At 36.6% G+C, this 16,154-nt stretch overlaps 1 protein-coding gene across 6 annotated transcripts in view; it reads left to right on the forward strand.

Moving 5' to 3' along the window:
• POLN (DNA polymerase nu) overlaps positions 1-16,154 on the forward strand; it is a 349,980-nt gene that overhangs the window by 181,970 nt on the left and 151,856 nt on the right. For all 6 annotated transcript variants that reach the window (XM_074229925.1, XM_074229926.1, XM_074229927.1 and 3 more), the window contains one exon: positions 9,134-9,191. In XM_074229925.1, coding sequence (XP_074086026.1) covers positions 9,134-9,191 — 58 coding nt within the window. The remainder of the gene's footprint in view (positions 1-9,133; positions 9,192-16,154) is intronic.

The raw sequence follows: 16,154 nt of genomic DNA on the forward strand, positions 1-16,154 counted from the left end.
TCCAGAGTCCTGTCCTATACTCCGGGAAACATATCTTCCTGAATTCAAATGTGGCTCTAGACCATGGATGACCAACCTATTGACTCTTCTGGGGTGCACTGCCCAAGAAAAGGGCATCATATAGAATTTTTTTTAAGTTTTTTTTGCAAGGAAAATGGGGTTAAGTGGCTTGCCCAAGGCCACACAGCTAGGTAATTATTAAGTGTCTGAGACCGGATTTGAACCCAGGTACTCCTGACTCCAGGGCTGGTGCTTTATCCCCTACACCACCTAGCCGCCCCAAGCATATAGAATTTAATATTTATTTATAACTACAGTGTAATCCATATTATCAATGAGTATAATAATAAAATGTAATAATGTAATAAAATATAATAATAAAACATTTACTTTTTACACACAAAAAAATATGTGAACACTAAGTCTGCCTTTTCAATACCAGTGCATCTATATCTGGTTTAATAGAGGTTATAACTTTGTAAAGAATATTTTTTTTTATTTTTTTTCAAGGCAATGGGGTTAAGTGGCTTGCCCAAGGCCACACGGCTAGATAATTATTATGTGTCTGAGGTCGGATTTGAACTCAGGTACTCCTGACTCCAGGGCCGGTGCTCCATCCACTGCACCACCTAGCTGCCCCAAGAATATTTTCAAGATTTTTATTCTGTTTTTTCTTTTTGTATGCTTTATATGGGAAAAAAGTTGCTCATAAATAATTATGCTCCCCAAAAGAAATATCATGAACAGAGCATGTTGGTGAAATGCAAGATATTTTTCTTTAGGCCAGTACAATTTATAAAAGTGCGATGAAGACATTTGAATAGATTTTTCTTTAAGTCACATATCTGATTGCAACTCTAAACATTCTGTTTGCCAGTTTGCAAGGCAATGTGTTGATGTCAACTGAGAATGGAGTAGTAAATATACTGAAATGCAGTTGTTGTTTTCTAAAATCTTGAAATCTATTCTCAAAGTCCTCTGACAAAAGAGCATTAATGCTGCATATAATAAACATTGTCTATTGCAATTACAATGAGTCATATAATATTTTAAAGATCCTAATGCCTTTATAGACTGTGTTAGTTACATGATAAAGTTGAGCCATGTTAGTTAAGGATTAAGCTGGTCTGCCCTTACCCGCTCCTTCATTTTCCAGTTACATGATACAGGCTGCATGAATGGACTTTGAGTGCCTGAAGGACCTTGGGTTGGATATCTCTACTTTAGAGGCTCAATACCTGTGGGATTGTGGGCAAATCACTCAACCCTGTATTGCCTCAGTTTCCTTATCTGTAAAATGAGCTAGAGAAGGAAATGGCAAACCACTCCAGTATATTTTCCAGGAAAAATTTCAAAAGGGCTTGACATGGCTGCAATTTAAATGAAACTAATAACAAAAACATATGGATAATCTGGTATAGAAGAAGAAACAGGTCAATGTAGTGGAAAGAATACTGGATTTAGAGACAGAAGAAATATGTTTACATTGTGATTGCTAATTATATTGTGATCTTAGGGAAATCAAATCCTCAGTTTGATTTTTTATGAAGAACAAGTAAGGTAATTATTGTGGAAGTTTGTAAACTCTCATTATATTAATGTATTAAATTCTATGCTAGGGCCTGGAAAATCTATTACATTTAGATAGAATATGATTCAATACCTGCCCTCATGGAATTCAAGTCTAGCTGGGAGATTAGACCCATACACAGAAAACTATAAAATTAAATAATACATATTCAACTCATTAAAGAGATATAAAATAAAATGCTATGTCCAAGGGGAAAGTTTGTTACTTCCAGATGAAATCAAAGAAGGTTTCAAGGAAGATCATCACATCATAGGATTTAGAGCTGAAGTTCTTCTCTTTCATTTTACAGAAAAAGAAGCTGAGACCAAGGGAATTTAAAGATGGCCAAGATTGTAAAGATAGCAGCTAGCAGAGTGGGGATTCAAACTTGGGTTTTCTAGTGCTCTTTTATACTATTTGGATTGATTCCCTTGTTATCTCCTGGGCTTGATTATAAACTCTTCCATCCCAGGAACCTTTTCACTTTTGTCTTTGTATACTAGCATCTGGCATAAAGTGAGTGCTTAATAATTAGTTGCTTGATTGATTCCCAGGTAGGAAAAAGAGGTAAGGAAAAATATTCCAAAAACTGAATAGAGAAGCACAATTTTAGTTTTATTTTTATAGGGTAGAGTGCATGAGGAGGAATGCTGAACTCATTAAATTCAACCACCAATTTTAGTGAACATATGATGAAGCACATTTTATTATTTTTGGGTAGAAAGGTAGGGAACCATATTTAGAGAATGCTACATTTACTGTCAGGCCAGTTTTGCTTAAACATTTTTGTTGTTGTTACAAGGTGTTGTCTTAAATTAATAGCATATTATCTGGGAACCTAAAAACTATCAAGAATGATGATCTCCCCTGAGGAAATCATCTAAAAAAATTCCTTGAAACAATGAACAAATTCAGCAAAGTAGCAGGATATAAAACAAATCCATATAAATCATCAGCATTTCTATATCTGAACAACAAAGCCCAAGAACAAGAGATAGAAAGAGAAATTCCATTTAAAATAATTGTAGATAATATTAATTACTTGGGGAATCTACCTCCCAAGACAAGCCCAGAAATTGTATGAACACAATTATAAAGTTCTCCTCACTCAGAAAAAGTCAATTCTAAATAACTGGAAAAATGTCAAATGCTCATTGTTAGGTTGAGCTAATATAATAAAAACAACAATTCTTCCTTCCTAAATTAAATTGCTTATTCATTGCTATGCCAATCAAGCTACCAAATATTTACCAAGCTAGAAAAAATAGTAACAAAATGCATGCGGAGTGACAAAAGGGCAAGAATAGCAAGGGAACCGATGAAAAAAATGTAAAGGAAGGTGGCCTAGCTCTACCAGATCTAAAACTACTATAAAGCTGCAGTCATCAAAACCATCTGGTACTGGTTAAGAAATAGAGTAATGGATCAGTGGATTAGGATAGGTTCAAAATAAAGTAAAAGACTACCCAAAGACATTAGCTTCTGGCATAAAAACTCACTATTTGACAAAAATTGTTGGGAAAACTGGAAAATAGTATGGCAAAAACTAGGCATAGATCCACATCTCCCACCCTATACCAAAATAAGGTCAAAATGAGTTTAGCATTTAGACATAAAGAGCAATACCATAGATAAATTAATAGACCAAAAATATTCTATCTATCTGATCTAAGGAAATGGAATAAATTTATGACCAAACAAGAATTAGAGCACATTATAACCTACAGAATGAATGATTTTGACTATATTAAATTAAAAAGGTTTATGCTAATAAAATCAATGTTGCCAAAATTAGAAGAGAAGCAGAAAGCTGGGAAACAGTCGTCACAATGAGGAGTTCTGATAAAGGTCTCATTTCTAAAATATATAGAAAATTACATCAAATTTATAAGGTCACAAGTCATTTCCCCAGTTGATAAATGGTCAAAAGGATATGAACAGACAGTTTTCAAAGAAATTAAAGCTATATATAAGCATATGGAAAAAATGCTCCAAATCACTATTGATTAGGGAAATGCAAATTAAAACAACAATGAAGTATCATCTCACACCTATTAGATTAGCCCAGATGAGAAAAAAGGGAAGATGATCAATGTTGGAGAGGTTGTGGGAGGACTGGGACACTGATGCATTGCTGGTGGAATTGCAAACGAATCTAACCTTTCTGGAGAGCAATATGGGACTATGCCCAAGGAGCAATAAAACTGTTCATACCCTTTGACCCAGCAATTTCAATTCTAGGAGTATATCCATAAGAATTGTAAAAAATGGAAAAAGTCCTATGTGTTCCAAAATATTCATAGCCGCCCTTTTTGCAGTGGCAAAGAATTGGAAATTAGGGAATAGATAAATAAGTTATGGTACATGAATACTATGGAATATTATTGTTCTATAAGAAACAATAAATAGTCAGATTCTAGAGAAGCGTGGAGTGACTTAACGCGATCTGATGCTGAGCAAAGGGAGTAGAGCCAAGAGAACAATTTACACATCAACATTATGAAATGAACAACCTTGATGGAAGCAAACCCTCTCCGCAGTCCGGAGAGCTAGGACAACCATATATGACAGATTATGGACTGTATTATCTCCAACCAGAGGAAGAAAAACAAAACAAAACAAAATACACAGGAAAAAAAAAACCCTACCAAATCTGATGAACACTTTATAAAAATTATCTCTTATGTATCTCTTTCTCTTAATCCTAATTCCTCATGCCCAAAACTACCAATTTGTAAATATGTTTAACAAAATATCTATGTAAAATGTTAACCTGACCATTCCCAACTGAGGGGAAGTGGGGTGGGAAGGGAGGGTGGAGGGAAATTTTGTCACTTGTATAAATGGATGAAAATGAATAAAAAAAGAAATAAGCAAAGAAACAATAAAAAAAAAAAGAATGATGACCTCCAAGGCCACCTAATACAACTCCCTCCTCTTTTACAGAGGAGAAAACTGAAATCCTAGGGTTAATTGAGTTGCCAAGATCACACAGGTAGGAGGTGAAGCTTCATCCTCCAACTGCAGAGCCAGTGTCCTTGCTATTGTATTGCGATGCCTCCTGTGAGCTCTCAGTTGATGCTTGACTTGTGTAATGCAATAGAGTTGCCCATTTGATGAAGGACTCAGGAGTTCTGGATTGAGGCCTCAGCTCCTTTTAAAAGGATAGGGCATGAGTTTACAAGACAGCAAGGAAGGCTGAAATTCTTTCAACTGGTGCTTTTCCTTTCTGTATCCTGTTGCTTGCAAGGGCTTCTGACTGCTTCTTACTACCTCTTCACTGATGAAGAAAAGGTGTAAAGGCTGTTTTGTTCAATTCTAGGAGTCATGTTTTAGGAGGGACATTGATCTGAATTCTGTCTGGGGGAAGGTGACTAGGCTGTGGAGGTATAAAAGGTATAAAAATAAAGAAAACTTACTCTCTGCCTACTTCTTTATCTTGCCTCCTCTCTTCCTCCTCTGTCTGATCTGCTTCTGTATCTGCTCATATTCTCTCTCAGCCCCGAAGCTCTTATCAACTTTTTGACATTACATGAGCTAGACCAATCAGAAGTATAGACCCCTTTTTATCTGAGTAAATTTTATTCCCTCAGGAGCACCTTGAAAATAGTGATCCCATTTTTGTCTTTCTATATTCAGCACCTAGTTCAGTGACTACTACTACTACTACTACTACTACTACTACTACTACTACTACTACTACTAACTACTACTACTACCACCACCACTTCCTACTACTCCTACTGCCTACTCCTACTTCTACTCCTCCTCCTCCTCCTACTACTACTACTACATAGTAGGTATGTTCATATTTGTTTAATCAGATTGAATTCAATTGCTTTTTAATGTCTTTAATCTGCTGCCACCTTCAGTGTGAACTCTTTATTCTAGTTCCTGAAAGAATATGTAATCTCTCTGAATTTCCTTGCTGCTCTTTAGCAATCAATCAAAATAATTTTTCCCCAATTTTGCAAGGCAATGGGATTAAGTGACTTGCCAAAGATCACACAGCTAGGTAATTATTAAGTGTCTGAGGCCAGATTTGAACTCAAGTGCTCCTGACTCAAGGTGTTCTATCCACTGTGATACCTAGGTGCCCCATAATAAAAATATTTCAGGAGTTACATTATATTTTTCATTGATTTATTCAGACAATATTTATTTACTACCTACTGCATGCAAAACTTACTATCTTGAGAATGCAAATATATAAAATAGTCATTGCTTACAGAGAGCTTACTACTAACAGGAAAGAAGGGCTTCCAACTAAGATGTTGCTGGGAGGCCAGCTGCTCATTTCCCACCTACCTATACCAGTAGAAACTGAATTTTACCCCACATTCAATGATGAATGAAAACTTCTTTGAGAAACTACAGTAGGCAATTCTTTTTTATCCCAGAACTGCACAAAATGCCAGCTTAATAGTACGTGAACAATAGGAAAGGGAACACTGGCAAAGCCAATGCCAGCAGTGGTAAGCAAACTTGTAATCTCCCAGCACAACCAGAAAAAGGCCCAGGATACAGTTAGCTTTATGTGTTCCTCCTCCCCATGAAAAATAGATGTTGATATATTTTTAAATACATAGGAAAAAACCAGAGGAAAGCAAAGACAAATAGGACAATTTTTAAAATAATGAACTTATTATATCCTTTTTTAAAAAGCAGTATAAAATGATTCTTGGTTTACATATGATTCTAAATTTTTTGTTCTGTGATCTATGTAAAAATGAGATTTTTTATATTTAAAGTTCAAAAGGTTTTTTTAATGTGAAAGAATGACAAATGGTTGGAGGAAAAGATACGAATGTAGTACACAGCTGCTGGGTTGTTTTGTTCAGTTCTAGGAATCCTGTTTTAGGAAGGACATTGATCTGATTTCTGTCTGGGGAGAAGATGCCTAGGCTGTGAAGGGAACTAAACAAAACAAGACATTTGAAAATCAATTGTATGAACTGGGAATGTTTGTTTATTTTGGAGAGGAGAAGATAGCCTGGCAATAAATATGATTTGTCTTTAGAACTTTGAAAGATTATCATAGTTGTGGTGGGTGAAAGATGAAATGACTGAAGAAGCAAAGGTTCAATCTTCTGAACATATCAATTTATTAAGCAGTGCATTGCCAGTTGCCTAACAAATCAGGTTCCAGACCTCCTCAACTTGGGCTTGGACTCCAAATATAGAGAGACAGACTTTTTAAGGCCAATTGTTAAAAGGTAACAGCCAGGGTACAACATAAGGTAATTTGATTTTTAGTTGGAAGAAAAATTAGGGACTTTCCAAATTGAAAGGGAGATAGTGAATAGGTACCATTCCCTGAAATCAGAAAAAAATGGTGTCCAGTTCTCCCTCAAAAGTGTTAACAATCAAAGGAACATGGAAACAATAATTAGATTTATTAGTATAGGTCCAGTTTTTAGATAAGACATATGGATTGCTTGAGACTTACAATTGTGAGAAAACTCCTTGCATCAATATTTGGCTCTAACTAGGTTTCTGTTCAGCATAACCTAGGCCCTTGGTTAAAGGTCTCTAAGCAGTAGGTAGGGGTGGTCCAGCTTTTCAACCAGTCAGGGCTGAGTTCAAACAATAAATAAGATTTTCTCCCAATTCCCACAATTGAATAAAATTTTCTCACAAGACAGAATTTGGACTAGACCCATAATTGAATAAAAAAGGAACTGAGCTACCTCCAAAATTGAGTCACAAGATGGAGTATGTATGGCTCACTGGATTCCCACAATTAACCTCTTACTGTCCTAATTCCCTTATATCCACCTGTTGTACTTCAATATTGTACCCCAGATTGCAAAGCCTGGAGTAATTGAGGGAAGTTTCAGGAAGACTGTTTTTGGTTCAATATATAGAAAACTTTCCCCACTCCATTCTTATGGAGTGGACTAGATTGTCTCAGGAGGCCCTCAGTCCCCTTTCCAATGTAGCCCCTAAACAGCGTCTGGTTGATGAGGCATAGCCATTTGTCCAGAAAGTTTTAGAGGGGACTCTTATTTAGATAGGAGTTAGACTCAGTGGCATTGAAGGTCCCTTTCAATGCCTTGGTAACAAATGAAACAAATTTATTATTTAGGTTAGCCCAGTAATCAATAAATTGATGGTCAGTGGTTTCTCTTGGTAACCAAATGGTTCTGGAAAAGTCAGTGAAAAGGATGTCTTTGTACAATACTCCCCTCACTACAATAAACATAATGGGTAAGTAATGCAATTATATATATGACAACATGGCCCTCTTTGATCATGAAGGACAACTACTGACTAACTCTTGACAGAGATGCTAGAGTGGTTTGTCATTTCCTTTTCCAAACCATTTTACAGATGAAGAAACTGAGGCATAGGGTGAAGTGACTCACTCAAGGTCACACAGCTTAAAAATGTCTGAACCCTATTTGAATTTGAATCTTCCCAACTTGAGGCCCTATCCTCTGCACCCCAAAGCTACCCTTTCACACACTGCCCTCTCCAGCGAACTGGGTTAGAAGGTATCAATTATCTCACCTCCTAGTTCCTTACTCTCTTTCCTCTTATTTACCACCTCAGGGTGAAAGGGAACAAGTAAACAAGCATTGATTAAATGCCTCCTATGTGCTAAGCTCTTAACAAATATCTCACTTTCCTGTTAGATAGCTATAATTATCATTTTACAGTTAAGGAAACACTGAGGTAGAGATGAAGTGACTTGTTCAAGGTCACATAGCTAGTAACTATCTTAGGCTGGATTTAAACTGAGCTCTCTATTCTATCCACTGCCCCACCTTGCTTCTTGGAACAGCAATGTCATTCAAGGGTTCTATTCCGTATCATCTTCAAGAAGTCTTTCATCTCTTCCCTTGGGTTGTCCCTTGAAAGTTCCCCACTACTTTCCCATAACCATTTGTATATATATTTTTGTACTTGCCCCATGTGTCCTCTGAGAGTATGTAGCATCTGTGTCTTAGAATAGAAGTCAGAATGCCCCTTCAAGGCAGAGACTCTTATGTTTCTAACTGCTGACTGGTGGGAACTTGTAGCACTATTTACTTTACTGGGAAAACTTTCTGTAAAACATGAGCTGAGAAAACAAGAGCTATTCTGGTTAATGTCAGTATTATCATTGAATTAACTACTAAAGGGAGATAAAATGAAATAAAACAAAGGAGAATTTTTTATTTTTTTTCAAATGAAGCATTAACATTCCCAAAGAATGAAAAATTTGCTTTTCAGTACATACTATGAGAGTTTTTAAAAGAAGTTTAAATGTCTTAATATTTTAGGCTGCTAATAGTAACAGTAGTAATGACCACAAGGATTCCAGAGGTTTGAAAAAAATAAAACATTATCATGTGAATTGCTGATTGAACTTTGCTGCATTACCCACCAAGTTGAAATACAACTTTAAATCATATTTATATTTAATAAATGAATCTACTTAATAAGACATTATTGCATTAAAAATTGTTTCAAATAAAATGATCATAAAGAATACCAATTTAACTTCCTTTATTATCACTAATTTAAGAATTGGATTTTCAATTAATTCCATTCTCTATTCTTATCATTTATTGACAGAATATCCAAGGAATTTCTAAGCACCCAATACAGATCACAGTACACCAGAATGAACAAGGTAAAAAGTATCCTATTCCTTTTCCATATTGACGTCTTTATTGTTTCAAAAATCCCTACTCTGTGTTAGGGTCAGACTAGAATCGTAGAAAGAGCATTGAATTTGGAGACAGAAAACCTGGATTTGAGTCCTAGCTCTGCCACAAACTAGCTGTTTATATTAAGAGAAGTCATTTCCTCTCCGAGTATCATTTTCCTTAATGCTTAAAATTGAGGGAGTTGGACTAAGTCATGGCTAAGATCCTTCCTAACTCTAATTCCCAGTATTCTTTTTGCATAACTAGGATTGTTAAGATGCATATAATGTTTTATTGTTGGGATTTTTAATTATCCTCCTAGATTGTAGCTTATCACCAGAGAACTGTTTGAAGTACTATATAAAGAAAAGTTAAACAGATATGGTCCCTCCTCTTTGTAAGCTCATATTCTGAAAGCACTGACAGTGAAACAAAGCAAGCAGTTACACTCCCCTGTTCTCTCCCACTAACTTCCTAATAAAGGAAAAGATGAAGGATTGAAAACTAACAGTAAACTTTCATTTAAAGTCAGAAAATTGATTATAAAATATTTTTCAGAAGAAAACTACCTTTTTTTCCTTTTGAAGCAATTTGACTATTGTTTTATAATGATAAAATTGATATTAGATTATAAACTCAGCTATTAGATTGTAAATTCCCTGAGGTAAGAAACTGTCTTCTTCCATTTTTGTATTTCTAGCACAAACATATCCTAGACTATGTGGATCTGGGCAGGTTACTTAACTTCTCAGTGGCCCAGAAAACTGAGACTATAAATTCCAGAAGTGCTGAGGATTTATTTTCACAAGTAGAGAGAATTGGGATCTTCCTACACTGACAAAAATCACAAGTTTGGTCTAAAACATAGGCCCAGTACAGAACACCTGCCCTCAGAAGTTGAATTGAATTCATTCATTCATTCATTCATTTATATATTTTTAATATTTAAAAACCTTAAATATGTAGTTGGTGAAAGCTCAATATGTAGGCTCTTTGAGCATGCCTTTCAGATAGTTCAACAATTCTTTTTTTATTGATATTTTATTATGCTTTTCCAATTACATGTTATGAAAGCTTTTCAAAATTCATCCATATGCATATTTATGTTGCACAGTTTTCTTCCACCCTCCCTTCCATTCCCTTCCCCTCAGCGCTGAACAGTCTTGTGAACAATGTACATGGACATTTAAGAAAACCATGGAATAGGAAGGAAAAACAGAAATTGTTAAAAAGTTAAAAGTTCATTAAGATTCTGTGTAGGTTTTCTTTTGTCCTCTGGTTGTGAATAGCATTGTCCATAACAGGTCTCTCAGGATTGTCCTAGCTTTCTGAATTGTTGAGAGGAGCTACATCTATCAAAGTTGATCAACTCACAATGTTGTTGTTAATGTCTACAAGGTCTCTTAATTCTGATCCCTTTGCTCAGCATCAGATCCTGTAATTCATTCCATGCTTCTCTAGAGTCTGACCATTCATGATTTCAAATAGAACAATAGTACTCCATAACATTCATATAACATTCAGTCATTTCCCAATGATAGACATTCCCTCAACCTCCAATTTTTTGCCACTACAAAAAGAGCTTCTGTAAATATTTTGGAACATGTGGGACTTTTCCCATTTTTTTTATGATTTCTTCTGGCTATAGGCTTATTGTTGGTATTGCTGGTCAAAGGGTATGATCAATTTTATTGCTCTTTGGGCATAGTTTCATATTGCTTTCCAAATGTAATGATTTGGAGCATTTTTTTCATATACTTATATATATAGCTTTAATTTCTTCGTTTGAAAACTGCCTGGTCATATCCTTTGTCTATTTCTCAATCGGGGAATGACTTGAACCTTATGAATTTGATTAAATTTTCTATATATTTTAGAAATGAGGCCTTTATCAGAATCCCTAACTGTAAAAATTGTTTCCTAGTTATTTTTATTTAATATAGTCAAAATCATCCATTTTGCAATTTAAAATGTACTTTATTTCTTGTTGGGTCATAAATTTCTCCCCTTTCCATAGATCTGACAGAGAATTTTTTGGTCTGTTAATTGGTCTATGGTATTTCCCTTTATGTCCAAATCCTGTACCCATTTTGATCTTATTTTGGTATAGGGAGTGAGATGTGAGTCTATGCCTAGTTTTTCCAGTTTTCCTAAGTTTTTGTTGAATAGCACATTCTTTTTTTTTTTTTTGATTTTTCTTTTGGTTTATTTTTTAATTTATTTTTTATTCTCATTTTGTACAAATTTTTTTACCTTAATAAAATATTCTTGTTTACAAGTAAACAAAATACCCCTCCCCCCATGAATATAGATAGACTTGCTTGGGCAAAAAAAAGTAAAGGGGAGAGAAAAAAATTAAAATTAAAAAAAAATAACAGTAATAATTGTAGGTATGGCCAGGTGGTGCAATGGACGAAGCACCTGCCCTGGAGCCACGAGCACCTGAGTCCATATCCAGCCTTGTAAACCCAACAATCACCCAGCCATGTGACATGCAAGCCACCCGATCCCCACTGCCCTGCAAAAAACAAAAAAAAGAAAAAAAAAGACCCAAAATAAAATAAAATAAAATAGTAATAATAGTAGGGGTGGCTGGGTGGCAGACAGAGCATTGGCCCTTGAGCCAGGAGCACCTGGGTCCAAATCCGGCCCCAGACACCCAAAGATCACCCTGCTATGTGGCCCCAGGCAGGCCACCCAGCCCCACTTGCCCTGCACCCTCCCCCAAATAATAATAACAAAAAATGTGCTTCAGTTTTTGTTCCAACACCAACAACTCTGTCACGGGTAGATCACATTCTTTATGATAAGTCCATCACAAAAGTTACTTCCATATTCTTCCAACGTTGCCATTGCTGATCACAACTCCCTCCTTTCTTATTTCTCCACTACCACGTACTATATTTTCTCTCTCCTTTCACTCTGACTCTGCTGTAGGGTCGCTGAGTGGCACAGCAGACAGATCCCTGGTCCTGGGGCCAAGAGGTCCCGAGAACACATACCACCCCTTAGGCCCAGCATCTACCTGACCCTATGGTCCCGGACAGGCCATCCAATCCCAGCCCCTTACAAGAAGTAAAAAAGAAAATGTGTTATATCTGACCACTCTCCTCCCATGGTCCATCCTCTCCTCCTTTATTCACATCCCCACCGCTTCCCCCTGCTCCCCCCCTCCTTCTTACTCCAGTTGTCTATACCCCATTGAGTATATATGCTGTTTCCTCTCCTAGCCATCTCTGATGAGAGCAAAGGTTCCCTCATTCCCCCTTGCCTCCCCCCTTCCATATGATTGCAATAGCTCATTGTAATAAAAAAATCTTATTATGTGAAATATCTTGGACTATTCCCCCTCTCCTTTTTCTTTCTCCCATTCCATTTCCCTTTTTTTCTATTGACTACATTTTTATACCATATTTTATCTTCGAATTCAGCTTTCTCCTGTGCTTCAACTATAAAAGCTCCCTCTACCTGCTCTATTAACTGAGAAGGTTCATATGAATATTATCAGTATCATTTTTCTGTACATGCAGTTCATCCTCATTAAGTCCCTCATATTTCCTCCTTCTCCTCCAATCTCCATGCTTCACCTGAGTCCTGTATCTGAAGTTCAAACCTTCTGTTCAGCTCTGGCCATTCCAATAGGAACATTTGAAATTCCCCTGGTTCATTGAAAGTCCATCTTTTTCCCTGGAAGACGACATTCAGCCTTGCTGGGTAGTTCATTTTTGGCTGCATTCTAAGCTCTTTTGCCTTCCAGTATATTGTATTCCAAGCCCTACGAGCTTCCAGTGTAGTTGCTGCTAAGTCCTGTGTGATCCTGACTGCAGCTCCACAATATTTGAACTGTGTCCTTCTGGCTGCTTGTAATATTTTCTCTTTGACTTGGGAGTTCTGGAACTTGGCTATAATATTCCTAGGGGTTGGTTTTTTGGGATCTCTTTCTTAGGGGGATCAGTGGATTCTCTCCATTTGTATTTTGCCCTCTGCTTCTTAGAATATCAGGGCAATTTTCCTGTAGTAATTCTTTGAAAATGATGTCAAGGCTCTTTTCCTGATCATGACTTTCAGGTATTCCAATAATTTTTAAATTATCTTTCCTAAGTCTGTTTTCCATATCAGTTGTTTTCTCAATGAGATATTTCACATTTTCTTCCAATTTTTCATTTTTTTTGGTTTTGAAGTATTGATTCCTTATTTCTGGTAAATTCATCAATCTCCCTGAATTCCATTCTTTGTCTGAAGGATTTGTTCTCCTCAGAGAGTTTTCTTATCTCTTTTTCCATCTGTCCAATTTTGCTTTTTAAAGCATTCTTCTCCTCAATAACTTTTTGAACTGTTTTATCCATTTGACCTAAGCTGGTTTTTAGCATGCTATTTTCTTCAGCATTTTTTTGGATTTCCTTGACTAAGCTGCTGACTTCATTTTCATGTTTTTCCTGTGGCTCTCTCCTTTCTTTTCCCAGTTTTTCTCCCAACTCCCTCATTTGATTTTCAAAGTCTTTTTTGATCTCTGTCATAGCCTGAGCCCAATTTCTGTTTCTCTTGGAGTCTTTAGATGCAGGAGCTTGTGCTTCCTCATCTTCAGACTGAGTATTTTGATCCTTCTTGGGCTCATTTGCAAAATATTTCTCAATAGTCTTCCTCTTATTTCTCTGCTTGCTCATTTTCCCAGCCTGATCCTGGTTTTGGGGTACTTCCTGAGATTTTGGGACACTCCCACAAGGGTCTCAGTGTGTGAGGCTCTGTCCTCCCTCCTGGTCTGTGAATTACCATAAGCACCCCCCCCTGCCATGGGGCCAAGGTGGGGGGGCCCTGTTGTTCTATGGGGGGGGGCCTAGACTGCGATCAGGATCTGAATGTGGTCAGAGCCCTAGAGTCCTGTTCCAGGGGCAGAGGACAGAGCTCTGCAGTCTCTCTCTTCACTCTCCTCCCTCAGCTCAATGGGCTCATGCCCTGGGGGATCCTGCTTACTGGCTCCTGCTTCTGTTTCCTGATCTGGGCTGCAGAAAGATCAAACTGCTGGCTGTGTGCCCTGAGGGCTGGGCTCCACGTGCTCACTCTGGGAGAGGTCCCCCGCTGTTCCCCCATTTTGTGCCCGGTGCTCCCCGGGGTGCAGCTCAGGAGACTCCCCCACTGCTGTGAGCCGTGGCTCCCAGCGCCCTGGGGCTGCCTCTGGGAGGCTGAAGTTCTTTCCCTCTGGCAGGCCACCCCTCCGGTGGGCCACCCCTCCGGTGGGCCGCCCCTCCGACCCCAGGGAGCAGAGCCTTTCATCTCTTTTCCAGGTTACCTTGAGTAAGAGAACTGCCTCACTGGGTCCCTCTGTGGGTTCTGTCTCTCGAAAGTTTAGTTAGAGTCCTTAGCTGATGAGTTTTATCAGAGAGCTCCTAAGACTGGATCCCTTCTTGTGGCCATCTTGGCTCCACCTTCATCTGAATAGCACATTCTTATCCCAGAATCTAATGCTTTTGGATTTGTCAAGCAATTGATTACTGTAGTCATTTACTACTGTTCTAATCCAATAGTCTATTACCCCATTTCTCCACCTGTACCAGGCAGTTTTGATGCTTGCCCCTTTATAAGTTTTAGATCTGGTAGAGCAAGACCAACTTCCTTTACATTTTCTTTTCATCAGTTTACTTGACATTCTTGACCTTTTGTTGCTCTAGATGAATTTTGTTTCTATTTTTTCTAGCTCTGTAAAATAGCTATTTGGTAGTTTAATTGATATGACACTAATTAAGTAGTTTAATTTGGGAAATTAATTTGAGTCATTTTTATTATATTAGTTCAGCTTAACCATGAGCAATTGATATTTTTCCAATTTTTAGATATGACTTTATGTGAAAAGTGTTTTGTAATTGTGTTCATACAGTTTCTGGGTTTGTCTTGGTAGATAGAATCCCAAGTATTTTATGTTGTCTTTAGCTATTTTAAAAGAACTTTTCCTTTATATTTTTTCCCCTTGGGCTTTGTTGTTCATATATAGAAATGCTGATGATTTTTGTGGGTTTATTTTATATCCTACTACTTAATCAAATTTATTGTTTCAAGTAGTTTTTTTAGATGATTTTCTTAGGTTTCTAAGGATACCATCATGTTTTCTGCCAAGATTGAAAGTTTTGCTTCCTCATTGCCAATTCTAATTCCTTTGATTTCTTTTGTTCCCTCATTTCTAAAGTTAACATTTCTAATACTATATTGAATAGTAATGGTGAAAATGGTAAAAATGAAAATGTTTCACCCCTGATCTTATTGCAAATACTTCTGGTTTGTCTACTTAAAATATTTGTTGATGGTTTTAGATCAATCCTGCTTATCATTTTAAGGAAAAATCCATTTATTCCTATACTCTCTAGCATTTTTAATAGGAATGGATGTTGTATTTTGCCAAAGACTTTTTCAGCATCCATTGAGATAATTATATGATTCTCTTGGTTTTGTTATTGATATATTCAATTTTATTGAGTGTTTTCCTAATATTGAACCATCATTACCTAGCTGGTATAAATTCTACCTGATCACAGTATATTATCCTTGTAATAATAGCCTGCTGTAATCTCTTTGCTAAAATTTTATTTAAGATTTTTGCATAATATTCATTGGGGATATTGATCTATAATTTCCTTTGTTTTGACTCTTATTGATTAAGGTGTCCTAAAAAGAATTTGGTAAAATTCTTTCTTCTCTTATTTTTTAAACTAGTTTATGTAGAATTGGAATGAATTGTTCCTTAAATGTTTGGTGGAATTCACTTGTAAATCCATCTGAACCTAGAGCCTTTTTCTTTGGGAGTTTATTGATGGTTTCTTCAATTTCTTTTTCTGAAAAGGAATTATTTAAGTATTTTATTTTCTCTTCTGTTAATCCATGTAGTTTGTATTTTTTTTAAATATTTATCCATTTCACTCAGGTTATCAAATATTGCCATACAATTGGACAAAATAGCT

The sequence above is a fragment of the Macrotis lagotis genome, chromosome 3 (assembly GCF_037893015.1).
Source record: "Macrotis lagotis isolate mMagLag1 chromosome 3, bilby.v1.9.chrom.fasta, whole genome shotgun sequence".
In the NCBI taxonomy this organism is placed as follows: Eukaryota; Metazoa; Chordata; class Mammalia; order Peramelemorphia; family Peramelidae; genus Macrotis; species Macrotis lagotis.